The sequence below is a fragment of the Haplochromis burtoni genome, unplaced genomic scaffold (assembly GCF_018398535.1).
Source record: "Haplochromis burtoni strain Fernald_Lab_line unplaced genomic scaffold, NCSU_Asbu1 Contig_45, whole genome shotgun sequence".
In the NCBI taxonomy this organism is placed as follows: domain Eukaryota; kingdom Metazoa; phylum Chordata; class Actinopteri; order Cichliformes; family Cichlidae; genus Haplochromis; species Haplochromis burtoni.
In genome coordinates, this window is record NW_024582406.1 from 1,833,457 (window position 1) to 1,852,801 (window position 19,345).

General features: G+C 44.2%; 2 protein-coding genes across 6 annotated transcripts in view; both read right to left on the reverse strand.

Moving 5' to 3' along the window:
• pkn1b (protein kinase N1b) overlaps positions 1-7,332 on the reverse strand; it is a 40,554-nt gene extending 33,222 nt beyond the window's left edge. The window contains exons 1-2 of one of the 3 annotated variants that reach the window (XM_014334985.2): positions 7,049-7,332; positions 6,769-6,900 (exon numbers count right to left, since the gene is read on the reverse strand). In XM_014334985.2, coding sequence (XP_014190471.1) covers positions 6,769-6,795 — 27 coding nt within the window. In that variant the 5' untranslated portion in view covers positions 6,796-6,900; positions 7,049-7,332. Of the gene's footprint in view, positions 1-5,846; positions 5,915-6,768; positions 6,901-6,986 lie in introns of those variants that run through there. The other 2 variants (XM_014334986.2, XM_042220266.1) reach the window with 2 other exon arrangements.
• A 9,052-nt stretch (positions 7,333-16,384) lies between these two features.
• Positions 16,385-19,345, reverse strand: part of wu:fb95e10 (protein bassoon) — a 34,001-nt gene continuing 31,040 nt past the window's right edge. For 2 of the 3 annotated variants that reach the window (XM_014334987.2, XM_042220265.1), the window contains exon 6: positions 16,385-19,334. In XM_014334987.2, the coding sequence (XP_014190473.1) occupies positions 16,739-19,334 (2,596 nt within the window). In that variant the 3' untranslated portion in view covers positions 16,385-16,738. The remainder of the gene's footprint in view (positions 19,335-19,345) is intronic. The other variant, XM_014334988.2, reaches the window with a different exon arrangement.

Sequence of the window (19,345 nt, forward strand, 5' to 3'; positions counted from 1 at the left end):
TAACAATGGCACCTGGGTGCTTTTTGTTCCTCTGTATCCCACTGTTCCAGCAATTCAACCTCAGAGACTTTACTAACAATAGCTGCAGTTTGGGTTACATTCTGAAGGGTGGGCTTGTTGTCGGGCTAACCAGTTACTACCTTTGTCGCTCCCTCTCAAGAAGGTAATAACAGAATTTTTTGTTCCACTTCTCTCCGACTTTTACGGCCTCTGGGTGGACAGAACAGACAGCTCGCTGTTGCAAGCGACATCATGGCCGACCACGCTGCTGTTCCCACGAAGCCTCAGCGTGGCGAGCATCTTAAATCCAACACCACCCCTGCAGCGCTACACACCGGCTATCACATGACCTCTGCACGGTAGCGTGGCAGCTCATCTTATTGCCTCAAGTGTAACCACAATCAGGTCACACAGTACAGGTTCCTCTTTCTCTTTACTTTAGCATGTGGCAACTTCATCGTTTCTACCATGTACGTCATTTTGCAACACAAAGGTCTCGGCGTCCAGCTGCCATGTGCTGTCATGATTTAAGTGAAATAAGTCTGAGTGTTCTGAAATAAAACTTACGCTTTTAAAAGCTTGCTGATGCCCCAAGTCTGTTTTCTTTTATTGATTAATCCCTCAAACAATCAGATCTTAATCAGTCAATCTGATGTTGAAAATGAGCTTTAACTCCAGACCCCTAGCTGATTTGATCTTTGTACTGTTAGCAAATGGCTCTAGTTTAAAATTGCATTGTACTAACAACATTATTAATAAAGCCACAGGATCAATATCAAGTACAAGAGAGAGGACTGGCCAATAAAAATGACCAGTTTTAACTTTATGTGGAAGTCCAGTGGAAGTGACCAGGATTAGATATTTCGTACATAAAACTGATACATTTCTTTGGCTACAAAAAAATGAAAATATCTTTCAAGTAGTTTGAAAAATGAAGGCAAAGTGGTGCTTATATATAGATGGCTGCCCATCCCTGGAGTTTTTCTCTTCCCAGTATAAGCGCTTGCTCACTGGGGGTCATCTGACCGTTGAGGTTGGAGGAGGACTACAAAACAACTCAGACTTTATGGTCTCCAATATTATTGTCCCTAACTTTAAAAAAATACACGTTTAAAGTGTAGCTAGGGGTGTGTCTAGACTTCACCTCAGCTACAGGGACGTCAAGCATGTGTTTGTTAACAGCGCTTCTTCATCTAATATTTGTGGTGGATGTGGTGTTTGCTGGCTGTGTTGCCCCCCCGAGTATAAACTTGTTCTAAATGTGAACGAATGTGCAGCAGCCGGCATCAGCGACAAAACCATACACAGAGAAAGGGCCAGACCACATATGGTCAAAAGTAAAAATAATTTTTACCTACGTAATTTCCTTCTTCAGTGTTGTATTTCCTGTCCTGCAGTACAATAATTAGGTTAAAAAAGTACTATACATCTGATTTTGCTGTCTGAGGACAACAAATGGTTTACTAATTTATCATATCTTAAGCTCAAGCTTCATCACTTCGGACACAGTTTAAGGAAATAATGTTGCCACAAATCCATGAAAAGACTCATTCAGATGACATTTGAACATCTAGTACACATTATGACACGTGGAAAAACTCATATTTACTGATGAAGATTATTCCAGCTTCTTAACAAACTGCACTGAAAATGTTTTTTCTTATTTATTCTTTGTTTTTGTTTTTATGATAAAATATGGAGTTATCTATCTTGTGGCTTCTCCTTTTTACCTCAGTGAATGGTTCGGCAGTGCCAAGCTGAAGTAAAAAAAAAAAAAAACACAGTCCAAGCTGTTTCACAAGCTCACCTCAGCCTCAGTGCCCTCTGGCATCACAAAACTACTTTAGCAACCAGTCGGCGTTGATGGCTCCCTTCCTTTGTGACCTTCCTGTTCTTGGGTAATACTGGCAGAATTACCACTTCCAGAAGGAACTTACAATACGCTGCGCTAACATCGTTTCTCCAGCTTGTCCTTCTTAGCGGCACAATCGTGTAATACCACAATCCCTTAAGGCTCTGAAATACTCACCAAACCAGCTTAGAAAAAAAGCAACAGTCTATGCTGATGGTTTTCTCCAGTCTTTCTGCTGTAGTTATAGTTTTGCTTGGTGTCATAGATAACTAATCCTCTGAATGTCTGCCGGGTGACTGCAGCATCAGCTGGTTTGCAGACTGGTCGGCTGAATTTAAACATGACTGGTGAACTGTTGGGAGGTGCAGCCATTAGACTGGAAGACGGGGAGTCATGAATTCTAGCTGACATTTATCAGATTTTTTTTCCTACTCTGGCATTTAAGGTGTTAGTATTGCTCTCTGGCACTAATTGGGACTTCGTAGCTGCACCCTAATGACCAGTGCTACTACTTGACACATCTATTGGCTTTATTTATGAATTCCATTAAGATTTGTCCATCAATACTTCAGAAGCTGTAATGCAGCAGGAAGCTTGCCGACTGGCATGCCTGTGAGACAGACAGATTTCTGCATACACAGTGTAATCCTGGATTGAGGCAGGAGGGGCTGGATGCTGGGGGGGAGGTGGTTGTATATGTGTTTGTGAGCCTGCATGGGTGACTGAGGGCTCTAATGCTACCCTCCAAGGAGGTCAGAGACAGAGTTGAAGTCCACAGTCTCATAATCCTATTATCCATCGCAGTGGCAGCTGGACACATAATTTTGAGCGTGATGCAAGACATCACCGAGTACTACGACACATGTGCTGCCATTAGCCAACCTCATCTAGCAGCGCTTCTGCACGTGAGTATTCTCAAAGTCGTCAAATGCCATTAAAGACCGAGCCGCTTCCCCTCTCTTGGATGATCGATAAAAAAGTAATTTGTAGCCCTCGTTCCTACAACACTGAGAGAAGGAGCAGCGGCAACTCTTCTAACTTGCCTCGTACAGATAATAACTGCAGGAAACCAACAGAAATAAAGAATTCATGAGGGAGAGGCCACAGAGTGTATATAGCAGCTCCCAAGCTATGTTATCAGCTCAGTGCAGGAAGCTGGATTTACACTTCTTACAGCCATCTGATGAGAGACGGTGGGTCAGCAGATAAAGAGGCTGCAAATCGATAAATGCAGGATAGAGATGGCAGAGACGCGCTAATAGTTAAGCTATATTCTCATGATCTCGCGATCTCATTCAGAGAGAAACAGTCATTTTAATTGTTTTCTTTAGAGTGAGACCAAATTCTTCCATCAGTGCTGCCTTAATAACATTCTGAGGAGAACTAAAAGGAGGGGACTGCGATCAAACGAGCGCAATCACCACATCGATGTGTCTTGGTCCAATCTGACAGGTCCTATCATCATTACCAACATGGCCCCTTGATCTCAATCAGCCATTGCTCACTGGCTGTGTGCCGCTGCTGCTGCTGGCCTGCCGGGATAATGACTGAGCCGTTTGTCATTGTTACGCAGGGAGAATGAATTCATCATAGTGGGCAGAAACAGCTCAACTGCAGCCCAGGCTACGAAGGAGGAATAATGGATTCAGTCAGGGGGCTTTATAAGCTTGAATGTGTCATCAACGCACCGGTCACCAGTCAGTTATCATCTCTGTGTGAAGTTTAGGAAACAAAGGGAAAACTTACTGCTCATGCTACTTACATTTTTTTAAAAGCACAGTTATTTTTATGTAATTTAAAAGGGCAGTGGTCATTACTGTGACAGTAGTATATTGATGAAATCAGTGATCATGAATATTTGTGTTAATTTAGATAATAATTGAGTTCAGTAACCATCATTCCTTTGTTCCAGCGACACACTGATGCAGCCTTATTATATTTTAAGGCTCATTTATCATTATGTTATCATTATGTCTTTATCAATTATGTTAATGTGCAATATCACTGATCACACTGCACCTATGCTCCTCAGATGGCATGTATGTGTACGTATATATATATATACATATATGTATGTATGTTTGTGTATGTATGTGTGGGTGTATCCGTACGCATGTGCATGTATAACTTGTACATATCTTTCTTGTGTAAATGTAAATATCTGTGTTATTTTGTAGATTTACAGAGAGATGCCAAACTGTATTTCATTGTTCTTCTAACAGTGACGATAAAGAGCTATTCTATTCTATTCTATTCTATTCTATGTTAGGGTAGCTGAACCTGATGTGCAAGACACAACAATATATGGAAAGTAAAGTGTCTGGCCTTTTGGGGTTTGATTAAAACCTAAAAGTGAACTTTCTTAAATGGTAAGGTTCTTATATAGCGCTTTTTTACTCTTCTGAGCACTCAAAGCGCTTTATACAACTTGTGCATTCACCCATTCACACAAGCACATTTGTCTAAGTGCTTTTTTTAGCTAACATTCACACACATTCATACTCCGATGGATGCATCGGAGAGCAATTTGGGGTTAGTGTCTTGCCCAAGGATATTTGGCATGCAGACTAGAGGAAGCCAGGAATCAAACCACCAACCTTCCGATCAGTAGGTGACCTGCTCTACCACCTGAGCTACAGCCACCCCGAAACTTCCTTAGAGAACCACAGGTCCCGGGTTACACAAGTGCATACTACTCCCTCCACAGAACAGCACAATTTGGCTTACAGGCACATGTAAGTCTGCCATTTGAGTACCTGTGAAGCATCCGATTACTCTAAGTGAACACTCAGATGTACTTGTCATCTTTTCAGAAGTGCACCAGCATCTCACTCTTAACTTTCTCTTCTGGTTACTCAGTTTGGTCTATTCTGTGAAGGGAGTAGCACACACCTGTGTGTGAACTGTTTGTTTTCTGCATTTGGTCATTGCTTCTTTAACGAGCACGACAGTTTTCTGCTATACTAAAACAGTTAGGTGTTTATAATGATCAAATCACTGATAAATGATGAACACTTCATCATGCCACAGAAACAATGGAGTGTTTGCTACTAAAAATATGCCTCTATATACCTATGTCGATATCTGAGTAAAAGTCATAAATGATTAATGATTCCTTTGATCATCGTCAGTTACAGTCCACATCAGCATTACGTTATATTAGGTGGAAATAGTGTCTTTCTCCTAATGACCCTTAGTTTTTTAATCTAAGAGGAAGTCATTTGTGCCTACGTCAGAGGAAACTGCACTACTACTGTTACTCCAACACAGGTTGTTTTTCCAAGCATTGCAGTCACGATATAGTAATACTGGGATGAAAAATAAGGTAGAAATGCAGGATAACTAAAACTTGGCAAACTCGCCAGAGTAAAATTATACTGTTTTACCACCAAACCACCGTCTTCCAGCGTTAATACCGCTATAAAGAATATATTATTAAAGTTATAATTAGTTTATAAAGGCAAACTACTTCTCTAATCGCAATTTTCATTTTATGCTGGTGGCAGTTTGAGTAAGGTACTTCTTCTGAAAGCACACATGACTGAAGGCAAACTGAAACGTCTTTGGCACATATTGTCTGCTTCTGTTGATCCAGACATAGGCAGTGTGCTTTCCAGTAAACATCAAAGGAACCTTCTCCTTGAAAAAAAACATTAAATGTCAAGGAATACTTGAGCTCTCGCTCACAACAAATGATTCAGCAGTGCTGTATAATGACTGCGATCTGACTAAGTGGATTTCTGAGAGAAACACTTGCTGGTGCCTTATAATAAAACCCAAAAAACATAACAAAAACAAAACATATTTGCACTTGCAGCTGAAGGCCACAGGAAAGACGGGTGTCAGATCAAACACGCGCAGGTTAATGCTTGTGTACAGAAACAGGAAATGTGAGTGCTTTGTGGTTCTAATTGCACGCTGTCACACATCAATCACAAGCCTTTCTTATAGCCATTTCAGCTGTCCACATCAAGTAAAAGTATTTCATACTCACAAAGAAATCTGCACATGCTCTCTGCAGTAGTTTAACTTTGTGACTGGGGTTCTTAACCGCAGAGTGCTGCTGCTTAACCTGCTCCTGGAAAGAGCTGAGCTGAAGCGTCCTTTAATTTTTAACATCCTTCTCCACGGTGTCCTGTGCTGAACTGATACTAGGGTAGCTGTGAGCCAACCACTCCGAGCTAGACCTGCGGCTCTGACACCACAGCACCCTCCATGACCCACCCCTGACTCCACCCGAGAGCAACTGCTGTGTCCCACAGAGGGAAGTCCTGCCGCTTAATTTGGCAAATCAGAAGTGTAGTAAAACTGGAGTGGAAGTAGAAAGAGCAGCACTTCCCCCCCTGAAAATAATATGACTAAATGCAGATAAGCTGTTTGCAGATGTGGATTGTTTACTGGACTTGGTGCTGATTTTCTAATAGTCCAAATAGAAGGTCTTTAAAAGGCCATGCCAGGCAGCATAGCTTTAAACAAGGATCAAAAGTAAAACGATTCAGTGGATGAACAGCAACTATTTCCATCTTTGACTCTGGTTCAGCTTTTCCACTCACACGACTCCTGGATGCTATCAGCATCTGAGCTGAGATAAAATCTTTTAATTAACTCTCTCACTAAATGTAATTAAGCTGTCTCGAACTGTGTATAATGCAAACTGTAGCCTCTAGCATTTTGGGCAGTGAGTGGGCATTACCTGGTACACTTTTTTTTTTTGGAAATGTGCCTTTTATAAATCTCAACTCTGTGGATGTACCCCAGCAAATTCATCATCAGGCATCAAAAACATTAAGGTAATGTTTGCTATCACAGACGCCACACATACAGCGAGCTTGTAGTGATGGGAGTCAGCTAAAAACACACATGTGCATGCACACAGCAGCTTTCACACAGCAAGCGGGGAAAAGTTGGAAACTCACTTGTAGCTCACTGAGATTGGCCATCATGCCAGCGACAAATGAGATGACTTCTGCTACCGTTTGTCTTACTTTACAGCCCTCGGATCATTGCAGCACCAATGGATAAATGCAAAGAGTCCAACGTTGGAAGTCCTGTAAAAATAATAACAAGTTTAAAAAAAATAATCCGTGTAAAGGTGCAGTCTGATGTGGGGAAGGTGGGTGAATAAAATGCTAACATGGTAACGTCTGGAAAAACGATAGAGAAGCAGGTGGACAGTGGAGAGAGGCAGACCATCACCTCCTGGTAGCAGGACGTTAACTCTCGGACTCCGGGCTGCATCACGCAGACAGTGCGGGCTGTCCTGGAGTAGTGTGAGGGAGAGCGCTGCTGCGGGGATCCTTCTCATCGTCAGGGGAGGAAAGCCCTGTGAGGAAACCCAACACCCGCCAGGATTCACTGAAACACCCAGCTCTGCTGCCTGGAGCAAACAGAGGCCATCTTCTCCCCGAAGCGATGCGCTCCGGCTCGGCTCTGCGGGAAGCTGGGAGCCGGTTACTGTTGCTGCTGGGTAGGGAACACAAGCGCTGAAGGAATACAGAGAAGATAAAAATGGGACTTCCTGCTCTGACCTTCAAAATAAAATGCGCATCGGCGATAACACGCACAGTGCATGGAATGCAAAAGAAATTTGGTTCTTACAAAACTTTAGGTTCAAATAACCGTGTGGAGACTTTCTATAGCTGCCACACTCACAGTGATATTTGTATAAAAACTGGAGCATACGAACAGAATCGTTTTTAAACCATTAAAACAAGCGTTTATTTATTTTTAACCAACTTACCACAGAACAGGAAGTCAGTAGTCTGAGTACACAGGGAGAATGAATAGTACACATAACAGACCAGTCACACAGGACAGACAGTACTGCATTAAACACTAATGCTGTGCTTTACTGCTATTTGTGGTACAGATCTGACACCAAGTAAATAAATAGTTAACGCAATAAAATACACCGTTCAGCTTATTGTGTATTTTGAAAACCTGGTATGTTTGTCTCTAAAACACTTAACTTTTCTGCTCCAGGCTATAAATAAAATAGAGGTGATAGTCAACACCAAGAGGCTCAGATATTTTTCACAGTGCGTGTTTAAGTTTTTTTTTTTTTTTCATTTCCAAAAATAAATGTGTTCAACATAATCCAGTGGGCCACATACCGAAGTTAGAGGATAGAGACAAAGTATCGATCCTACTACGCTAGTATCAATCCGATGCCATTACCAGCGCTGATACCAATACTATCAATATTTGGATCGATTCTCCCACTTCTATTAAACACAGCGGCATAAACACACTAAAGAGGAGATATCACTGTTTGAGCTCTTGTGGGAGCATACGGCATTTATTTCGAATTGTATGTCCCAGTAGTTAATAAATAATCCCCCCATCAAACACTTTAATTTGGCAGCGAAGTCGTGTGGGATTTTATTTTGAAACCAGCACAGCCTGGATCTGCTGTTATTGCGGACTTCTTTGGTCAGCTTGACGCAGCTGGAAAGAGGCGCAGACCGTTGCGGCAGCCGAGCGCCCTCCTGCTTTCATGTGAGACCTGTTGATCACATTTGAACGCATCACCGTGCTAACCTGGTTGTAGGAACACTAAACTTCATACAGTCAGTGTGTGACTGTATGAAGTGTGGATCTGTTGAATTTGTGCACTGCAGCTTACTGTGTAGGCCTGAGTTAAAATAAACTGATGATGTCTCTTCTTCTTATAAAATCAGTGTAATGGCCCTTTAAGCTGCTATAAAGGAACTATCAGTTCATTTATGTTTATTTATGTATTACCAGTGTATTGCATTCCTTCTCTTCTACATGATCAAACAGCTCCTGGTGCCATTGCCAAATCATACCAGAGTGGAAGACTGGGCTGCTTACCCTGAACACTACAGCTGTAGATGAATGATGAATTGCGAATTTGATGTCCCTGCAGCAACAATATGACCACTGTGCAGCCAAATCTCCTCAGTCAAGACAGAAGGAAGAAAAACTTTGAACCTCTTTCTTATTCATGCATTACATCATTATGAATGAACCACAATGCACACTTTGTGAGTGAACATTTTTAATCAGGTACCCAAAGAGTACAGTTTTGTATATATGCCGCTTTTTATTTAGGACCAAATAACCAGGCCAGCGTGGTTTTTTATTATTTATGCTGTTCTGTGTGTTTTTCTGCCATGTCAAGCTATGCTGTCAGCTCTCAGAGAATAATGTGACCTCTGACCCTGCATGCTAAACGATGTTCAACTAGAAAAATTGTAGAGGGTGAAGGCAACAGTAATCCTTGTGGTAATCGTAACACGTGGATCATTATGTCCATATTGTCCTCTATATCTCACTATATTGTCACATACCTGACACAGACGTTGTTAAGGTTAGTTGATGTGTGAGCCACCACAGCTTATGTTACACACTGTAGCTCATGTTGTGAGGTAGACTTGCTGGATTCAAACCTCGACCTGTTGTTCCAAGGATGCCACTACACCATCCAGCTATGTGTGACATGGTTACTTATTGTGTCATTTCGTGTAATTTCAGAAACCGCTTATGTCATATTAATGGCAGGCATCCTAGAAAAGCGATCACTCCCATCGGGATGCGAAATGGGTCCAAACCAGCAAAGCAAAACTCCTATTAAAAAGATAGCAAATATAGTTATTTCTGTTTAGAAGTTAATGAGGTCGTACTGTATGTACTTATTGAGATGTTAATCTGCAAACTTACTGAACTTTAGATACAGTATGTAGTGAAAAAAAAGTGTGGTTTTGCATCTGAAATGTAGCTGAGTAGAGGCAACATTTAAAATACAATGGAAACAACTTTAAAGAACTACAAACTATAAAAGGGTTTGATGACACAGCGAGTTCACTCACCTTGGTCTAACAAACCCAACAGACGGCTGAGGGAGACATACAGGGTGAGTGCAGACTGTGTACACCCACACTGTCTTTGTGGATGGATTATGGCTGAGCTCAGAGTGCAGGAGTAGAACTGGATTTTATTTGTGATACAGATTTCTGTATGAACAGACAACTGGTGATATTTGGACCTGGGATTTTTATGGAAAACAATATTTTCCACTAAGCAGTGCTATCATATGTGTAATATGTGCCATCTACAGTGTACACACAGTCTTCAGGTACTGGGTTGGACTCCCTTTTGTTTTCAGAAACACTTCAATACTTCACAGCACAGATTTGTCTGTTGCACTTCCGTGATGTTCCACCTCATCCCAAAGATGCTCCATTGGATTGAGATCTGGTGGCCGTGGAGACTTGTTGTGTTCAAGAAACCAGTTTATGGCGATTTTGGCTTCGTGACACTGTGGTCATAAGAGATGGGCATGGTCAAAAACAATACTAAGTTAGGCTGCAGTGTTTAAACAATGCTTAAATGAAGGAAGCAGCTGGTGAGTGTACATTGAGTTAACCCCTCATTGGCTACCGTACACATGTAACCCCGAGGAAAGGTCCTCTTCTCTTCTGTATGAAAATAATCCGACTCAGTGTTTTTGAGTAGCTGCTTCTCATTTACATCTTTTTTTTTAATTGTTTGTTTTTCAAATGACATGAATTTTAAAACAAGACTATAACCAATTGATTTAAAGCAGTTTTATTTAATATTGAAAGCATAAAAGTTTTGACATTTTATACTTTAAAATGATCTGGAACACTGGCACAACAAAGAAAGCTTCTCCAGTACTAAAGAAGAGGATGACGATCACTCGCACACTGAATATCAAAATACTGAGAATGTAAACAGCAATTTTGTATAGATTCATATGAAATTCAATAGCAAAGGTACACAAAAATATCTGTGTAAAGTGGCTTGAGGCGGAGTAGTACTTTGACAATAAAGGTGCACATATAAGTCTACTCTAATCACACATGCACTAGTTACGCTTGCTTGTATGTTGATCTTTTCAGAAAGAACAAACTCTTAATGATATGATAGAAAGCAGCATACAACAGCAGAGGCCACATAACATAGTCCAGCTGTAGTACAAATATTTTTGGAAAACTATATTCTGTGTGCATTTTGAAATATAATCTGCTTTTTAAAATATTCATTTAGGATACTTCAGACTCATATAAACGGGCACTTTGCTTACAGTAGCAGTAGATAAAGGACAAGCCTATTAGCTATAACACAAATTAAATGATGTCACTGCAAGAGATTCACAGGCTGTGTAAGTGGAAGAATGGGTCAGTGTGCCACACGTGCTGCCAACAGGTGGCAGTGTTTCTTCACTTCGATCATCCCAGACAGACATCACCTACCTTGTGCAGACACAAAGAGAAACACAGGTGCTTTTTTTCTCTTCACTCAACACATTTAAATATCAGACAGGCTGCTATGTTCTCATTACCTGACTGATACAAGTAAACACCTCTTTTAAAAAATATGATAACAAAGGGAAATATATAGAAACTCTTCACAGACTATGTTAATATACTTAATAAAAGAAATATAGAGGTTGGTACTTGGCCTGCCCTCCACCCTCCAATCCCCACAGCCTCAGAGTGGGTGCATTGTCTCATCTCCGCATCTCCTCTTCTTCTCCCCCCACCATGATGTCATCTGTAACCTCGGAGACTCCCTGAACACTGGGTGACCCAGGAAATGAGGTTATAACTTCGGAATGTGTGAGGGAGGACAACTCTTCCCCCCGCCAACCAGCCCTGCACCCTTGTACGCCTTCCCTCACCCCTCACAGCAGAACAAGGAGCGCCCTTCTTCTCCTTAACGCCTCCCTCTTCCTCCGTGACTGACAGCTCTATTAAGTCCATGAAAACCTGCTTGTCGAGTATAGTCACAGTAACACTGAGCAGAGACTGGTGTTTGTAGGGGGACACAATACACCGATTTAGGTATTTCACTATGGGGATTTGGGGAGATGTAAAAGCCCAGAAAAATATTCATCTATCAACAGTACTGGCTATGTAACACAACACTACTTACCTGTATAAATACTTTGGCAAAGACCATAACAGCGAATAAACAACGGTAGAAAACCAGTGCAATTTGTCATAGCTCAGTCTCTCGTTTGAGAGAGCGACCAGTGTTTGGTCTAGATACAAGAGAGACAACAACGTGGAGCGCTGCACCCACACGACACAAGAGACAACAGGGCTGCTAAAGTAGATCCAGCGCATTTCAGAGTAAGACAGCTGAGGACAGATGTTAAGTGCTTCTGGTAAGGAGAACATGCTCTAATGTGAGGCGACAGTATGACAGTATGCATGTCTGGGTTACAGTAATCAATTACATGGGGTCATCTACAGTGAATATGTTCTACTACAAGTAATGACATCTGTTGAAGACCAGGTTGGTATGGTCTTATGGTTAAATCAAGTATCCGGCTTAACCGTGAAATTCTCGTATGGCTTCATTAACGATGGCACATTAAATTAAGCAGATCAGATCTGTGAGAGGAGTTCAGTCGTATGATGCACGCTGCTCATGAATAACAGCGTGAGATTTTGGCACAGCATTAGACGAGTAGATCAATATCACCCTTTTGGCTCTGGTGTGTGGCTGTATGTAGAAAATGCTTCCTGCAGCTCTCCTATTTGTGTTCCAAGCCCCTCCCATTGGTGAACCTCATCACATGAACTCAGAGCCTCCAGAAATCCACACCAAATCCTGGTGTCAGCAGTTCATCACACAGGAGGGGACCGTTTAACCCCATCAAATAAAGGTCAGTTGTCGTCTTTGTGCTTTGCTTCCATACAGATTTATTTGTGAGCTTATTTGGATACATTTCCCTCCATCTTTGCCAGTAGATTTCAATTTCTTAGAATAACTGTGGCTCGACTGAGCTGAACAGCAGTGAGAGTCGTATCAATCTTCTCACCTAACCCTGTGCCAAAAATTAAAAACAGATATTCGTAAATATGTGAAACTGTTCCTCGCACCGATTTATTGATGTGCTTCTCCGCCTCCCTTGTTCAGTGATGGGTCTCCACCTCGACCACAGTCCAGTCACTGATTGGGGAGCTGCCTTGGCTGTCTGGGGAGTAGCTGCTGACAGATGTGACTGTAGCGGTAGGAGGGCTGAACTGGGGAAACAAACTGGGCCACATGCTGCTCTCCAGGGGGCTTAGGGTGCCCCCGGTCCCCACAGGGAGGAGGAGGAGCGGAGGGCAGTCTGTATCACCAGACAGCACCATGGTCTGGTTGATGAGCTGCTGGACCATGTCCACCTTCTTATTCCATTCCAGTTCTTGTGGGGGCACCGGGCGCAGGTGCTGCTGCCGGTGGATGGACCGCCCCCTCCTTCTCACCTCCCCTCTGGCTTCGTCCTCCTCGTCGCTGGTTTCCATGGCTTCGTAGATGGTGCAGAGCCCCGAGGAAGGGGAGAGCATCACTCCGGTCGGGCTCCTCCTGAGCTGCTGTTGCTGCTGGATCTGTTTCTGCTGCATGCGGTACTGCTGCTCCAGCTCCAGCTGCCACTGCAGGACCTGCCTGCGGTGGCGGTGCTCCTGCTGTTGCTGCTGCAGCTGCAGCTGGAGGAGCTCCCTGCGCTGCTTCTCCAGTTGCTTCTGTTGCTCCAGCCTCAGACGCTCTTCCTCCAGCCACTGCCTCTTCTGCCTCTCCTGCACCTGGCGCTGCTGCATCTCCCTCAGCTTTTCCTGGTGTTGCTCCAGCCTCTTCAGCTGTTCTCCGCCAGCGTGACCATCAGCAGCAGCACCGGTCAAAGATGGAGGGGGAGCAATTTTGGCAAAATGGGCAGCAAGAGTCGGATCAATGGGCCTCCTGTTGCCCGGGACCATTGCCAAGTAGTGACCATTCGCTATGGGAGCTGCAGCAGTGTGGTTCTGGTTCTGGTTGTCTTCCTGTGAGTGTTTTTGCCATCTGTGAGCTTCATCCACTTCATATCTCTTCCAATCTCCTGTGGGACAGTCAAGATCACTTGGTGCATCCGTTATAGATGCATGCATCAAACAGAACGGGTGGTACAACAAGGGGCCAGGAAGGAGGAGAGATCTGACACAAATGTAAAAAGGTGTAACAAAAAAAAAGGAACAAAAAACAAGGGAAGGGGCTTCCAAAATAAAAGCGATAGAGGATGCTGAACACCGCAGCTACAAACCGGTACAATGAAACACATCACACAACACTCAGTGCAACATGTTTCCTCTAATGCCACACCTTTGTTTCATATAGGACCACTAGGTTGAGTAGTCTGCACCAAAATCCCAGTCTCACATTTGAGGTGTCATTCTCAGGAACATGATGTCTGTCATGCAGGACAGTGGTCATATATGTGATTCACAGTAGAGTACAGACAACGGGCACATGGGATAGAACTGATAAAAAATATAATCACAGGAAGTTGATCATATCAAGATAATGTGTGGTTTTAATCATGTGGAAAAGTAACTTCAGTGTACGGTAGAAGAAACGGTATAATCACTGAAGTATAATCACCAAGTCAGGGAAGCACAAACCTGAATCAAGTCGTTCATGGTCTCATGAATGTAAATTTAGTGTTTAGGAAATGACAAAAGCTGGTATTTTAGAGACATCTAAGCTACAGCTGTGTGCTGTGGGGTATGTTCCGGTCAGGGTTTCAAGGAAGAGCATGAGGCCAGACCAGAGAGGAGATGGTACTATTTATATCTGCATGTGTAGCAGATTCACCTCATGCCCTTCTGCGCATCTGATTGGCTAAACTCAAACTGGACCTGCATTTTAAGCAGCACGAGTCATCCAACTGTTTTATACCTGCAAGCTTCTTTGCAGCCCACCTCCATTCCACCTCCCCAGTTTATATCACAGCTGACTTAATGTCATGTTCATCATAAGTGGTTTTTCTGGAGGTGGGGGGCTTCTTGGCATGTATGTAAATAAAGAGCAGAGACGCCACCCCCCCCCCCTTGTGCATTACTGCAGGAGGGAGAATAATCAGAAATGATGCTTAAAATTTCTGTACAGTTTTTGAGCACTGGTAGCCCGATGAATTCATGCCTGGGCCCCTTTATCTTTGTGAAACAATGGGTACAATCTGCTACTACAGCTGTGACAACTGATGGTGGCAATGTGACAAGAAGTGTAGCAATGTGATTGTGCAAAGACGAGGAGGAAGAGGAACTTTAAGCGATCTTCTTAAATGCTTGTTTGTAGTGTAGGAGTCCCATTAAGCTGACCTTCTTCTGATTGGCTGCTGCTTTTCGGTGGGGCTTCTGTGCCAAGTCAGAGCTGTAAGCCTGACGTGAACATATTAAGGTCATATTAAGGAAAAGTATATTTTGAGGTTATTATACAGCTCTAGGAGTAGAAAACTATCTGAAACAGAGTATTTAGAATGCTTCTACTGACCATACTTAATACTGTGGCCATGTTTAATGTGAACATCCACCAGTGTGTGACAGTGTGTATGTGACGGAAAATCATAATAGATCCATTTAAATGTTTTTGAGGTGTGACAAATGCGTCTCTCACAGAACAGCTTTGTTTGTTTACAAGAACCTTAAGCGAGCACTGCCTGTCAGAGAGAGAGTGCGCTGAACATTGTGTTGGCGGATCTGAAAAGTTGACAAAGGTGTAAGCGTGCTGAAGATCTTAGATCGCCTTTTTACTTTGACCAAAATTCCATCTAGACACAACACCATTGAACAACGGCCACATCACTTCCTGTTTAACAGCAGTTCCCATGGCGAAGAATAAGAGACGCCACTTGGGAAATACTGTTGCATAAACACACACACACACAAACACAAGGAGACGAGTTCAGACATGCTCGGATCCATAGGGAAAAAAGGAAACAGGAACAAAAATGCCTTGCAATGATGTTTTAATGGAATTTTGAAAGATAACCTAATGTGAACCATTCATTTCTGAACATCATGTCTAGTGTAGAATTGTTGCAAATTTCCAGGTAGTACAGAGTCTTTGTTAATTAAACATGCAATATACTGTTGAAATAGTAAACCAAACGCCCACTATGAAAAGGTTTCAGAGAGTGTAAAGCTGTGATGTGGAGCTTATGTAGCGTCTCATCACGAATAAAAAGGCTAGCCGTTAGTCTCTTCTTGGAACACAAATGATCTGCTAACTGAGGCTCGAAGCTTGAAGCCACTTAACCAAACGCCTGAAACACATACCGTACGTGACTGCACGTTATATACCTTAACAACCTATGCAAAGAGCAGTAGAACCTCTTGAAGCACACATTAAAAGCGTCACCAACTGCAATCTATTGACCGCCCCCCGCCCGCACACACACCTACTTCAACTAATCCGTAACGGCAAAATGAAACCTGCTGTGTTAATATCTAGCCTTTATTTTGATAGCTAAAAGTCTTGAAAGCAGAACACAAACAAATAAAAGAAAAAAGCGACTATCGCTATGGTGCTGTTGAACATGGAGTGTGTGTACACAGGGAAGGGGAGGACCAGGTTTTAACAGAAACCAAAACAAAACAAAAAAAACCCAAAAAATAAGCAAATACAAAACAACAACAAAAATCATTGACATTTGATTGGTAAAAACAGTAGGATAAATACACAATGAGTCCATATTATTCCGTCTGTGTGTTGTCTTTTTTTTTTCCTTTTCCTTTTTTCGGTTTAAAAGCTCAGTCACATTGGACCAATCAGTCAATACCCCATCAGGGGCTACAGAATAAGCAGGGTTACTTAAAAAGAACATCCTACTAGAAAAATGGAGTTAAGCCATACACTCATAACCGTGACCATAACAGTATGAAAGAGGGAGGCTTCATTTAAAAATTGCTACAGTCATTTTTTTTCCTTCTCCTTTGTTCATTTTTTTAAAATCTTTTTTCCTACAATCTTGCTCTCCTTTTTTTTTCTTCTTCTAACCATCTAACCCAATTGGAGAGAAAACAAAAGAAGAAAACAGGTAAAAGGGGGAGGGTTGCAGGGAAAAGGTGCATTCCGGGGGGTAACAGGAGGGACTTATACGTTACCTGCCAGAAAACTATCAGTCTTATCAGATATGGTAGAGTAGTAGGATGCCTGGTTGTCGCCGGTGCCTCCAGATTCCTCGGCCTCGACTGGATCGATGTCCTCCAGCTGGTCTGCTGCAATCTTCCCTCCCAGCATGTAGTGGTGGTCATCTAGACTGGGATGGTTGTCCTCCGGGTGACCCAAAGGCATCAGATCCACAGATCTGCCCAGCAGGTCCTCTGCAAGGGCAGAGGTGGCAGCTGGTGGCAGCGTCAGCTCCTTGATGAGGGAGGGGTCTTTGGCCTCCTCTGGCAGCTGCTCCTCGTTTTCCAAGGAGAAGATTCCAGGGCTCTTCCCGCAGCTCTCAGCCATGGAGTGGGCGTTGGAGTTGGATGTAGTGCAGTCGAAGCCGTAAGACGCTACAGAATTGGCTGACTGAGGGGTGGCCCCGCCCCCATCCTCCTCACCCTCCCCAGCTGGTGTGTCCGCAGCCTCTTCGTCCTCCTCGAGAGCGGGCAGGCTACACGTCTGAGGAGGACTCTCAAACCCGGCACTTTCATCTACCATCATGGGTGCTTCAGGGTCATTTATTTGCATCTCCCCTTCTGTATCGCTGGCCTCGTCTCCCGAGGTGGAAGGGGAAGAAGGGGCGGATGCAGGAGCAGTTGGGGGTCCGGTGCCCAGGACCTCGTCGGCGGGGAGCGTCTCGGCTTCCTCCTCTTCTCCGTCGCCTTTTTCTAAGTGAATACCGAGATCCTGCTCCATGTCAGGCTGAACCGAAGCAGGCACTGGGGTCTGCTGCTTGTCAGAGCGGGACTCGACTCCAGAGCTGCTGTCATAGTCACGGAGTTCCTCTGGTGTGCTTGTCTCGCTGCTACTCTGGGCTGCCAGAGCCGTGCCGCTTAGAGTGCTGGACTGGGACATGCCTACAGGTGGGGCAGCAAGTAGGGTGGGAGCCTCTGCAAGAACTGAGCCCTTCGTCTCCTCATATGATGACTGATGAAGGTTGGTTTCTTGCTCCATCTCAGGAGCAAAGGATGGGGCGCTGACATCCAAACATGCCTGGGCAGGAGACTGGGTGGGCGCTTCAGACTCAGCAGCACCGTGGTCGGACACAGGGCTGGGGGAGGAGACGGAGAGCAGTGAGGCTGGCTGAGCCCAGGTATCACAGAAGGGGTTGGTCTGGCCCCAGGAGGATGCAGGGATGGAGGGCGGAGGACCCGATTGATTGAGGTTATCTAAATGTGCCTCCTCATTAAAGTCATCCTCATTCTCACAGCTCTCCATCACTCCTTCACTGCGCATTTCCACATCTTCATCCTCTTCCTCATCTTGCCCTTGCTCCTGGAAAACTTTATGGTGTTCGTCTACCCTCTCAGAGCTCAAATCCATATCGTCTACCCGCTCATCCTCATCATCCTCGTCCTCTTCTTCATTGGCTAGGGTTTCCACATTGGGAGAACCCATGAGGTTACCATCTCCCTCAGAACCACGGAGGCTAGTGTCAACCAGGGCATCTGAACTCTGGGTGCCCTCTAGAATTGCGGTATGCTGGGTGCTACTAAGGTCTGAGACCCCCTGCTGTCGGCTGCTGGTGCAGCTGCTCACATCCTCGGAGTCCATCCCAGACAGCAAGTCGTCACCGTGCCACCCTGTTGAACCTCCAAAGGCAGAGGAGCGCACTTGGAAGTCGTCAGAGAGCTGAGACGTGCTCATGTCAGTGATCAAAGACGAAGGCTGATAGCCCAGTCTCCTTTGTTCTTCATCATCATCATCCTCTTGCTCATCATCATCCTCGTTGATTTCCTCATCAGCCTTTTCCACGGCCTCCTCCTTTTCATGAGGAGAGATCAGGCCTCTGGGGCTGAAATCATCCAGAGGGGAGGCACCCAATAAGTGAGGTTGCACTGTGTTATTAAAGGCCTCGGGAGCTGCGGGGGTATGCATAAACAAGTTTTCCTTCTCTTCTTCTTCCTGCTCTTCGTCCTCTTCCTCCTCTTGTGTCTCCTGAGCCTCAAACTGCTGGCACTGTTCCTCTTCTCTCTGGAAGTTCATCATACTGCTTGGGCTTTGGTTTATGTTCCAGGGATCAGAGTGGACATGGGTGCCCAGGAGAGAGTAGGCATTCTGTTGGTCTCTGACAGGAGAAGCAGGGCCTTGTGGGGAACAAGGAGGAGACATGACGGTAGTACCCAGGGAGTCGTTGGCAGGCTCCTCAAATTTGAAAGGATCTATCTGTGCAGGGAGCTGAACACCACACACTGCTTCATGGACTGGTTCTGCCTCCTCCTCTGCTGGTGGGTCAGACAGGAGATCTACAGATGCCTCGGGGGATGGTTCTTCTTCTTGATGTGAAATTAGTTCTTGTACAGGTTCTGGTGTTGGTTCTCTTACGGGCTCTGGTGAAGGTTCCCTGACAGGCTCTGGAGTAAGTTCTCTTGCAGGTTCTGGTGTGGGTTCTCTTACAGGTTCGGGTGTGGGTTCCCTTGCAGGTTCTGGTGTGGGTTCTCTTACAGGTTCGGGTGTGGGTTCTCTTGCAGGTTCTGGTGTAGGTTCCCTGACAGGCTCTGGTGTGGGTTCTCTTACAGATACTGGAGTGGGTTCCCTAACAGGCTC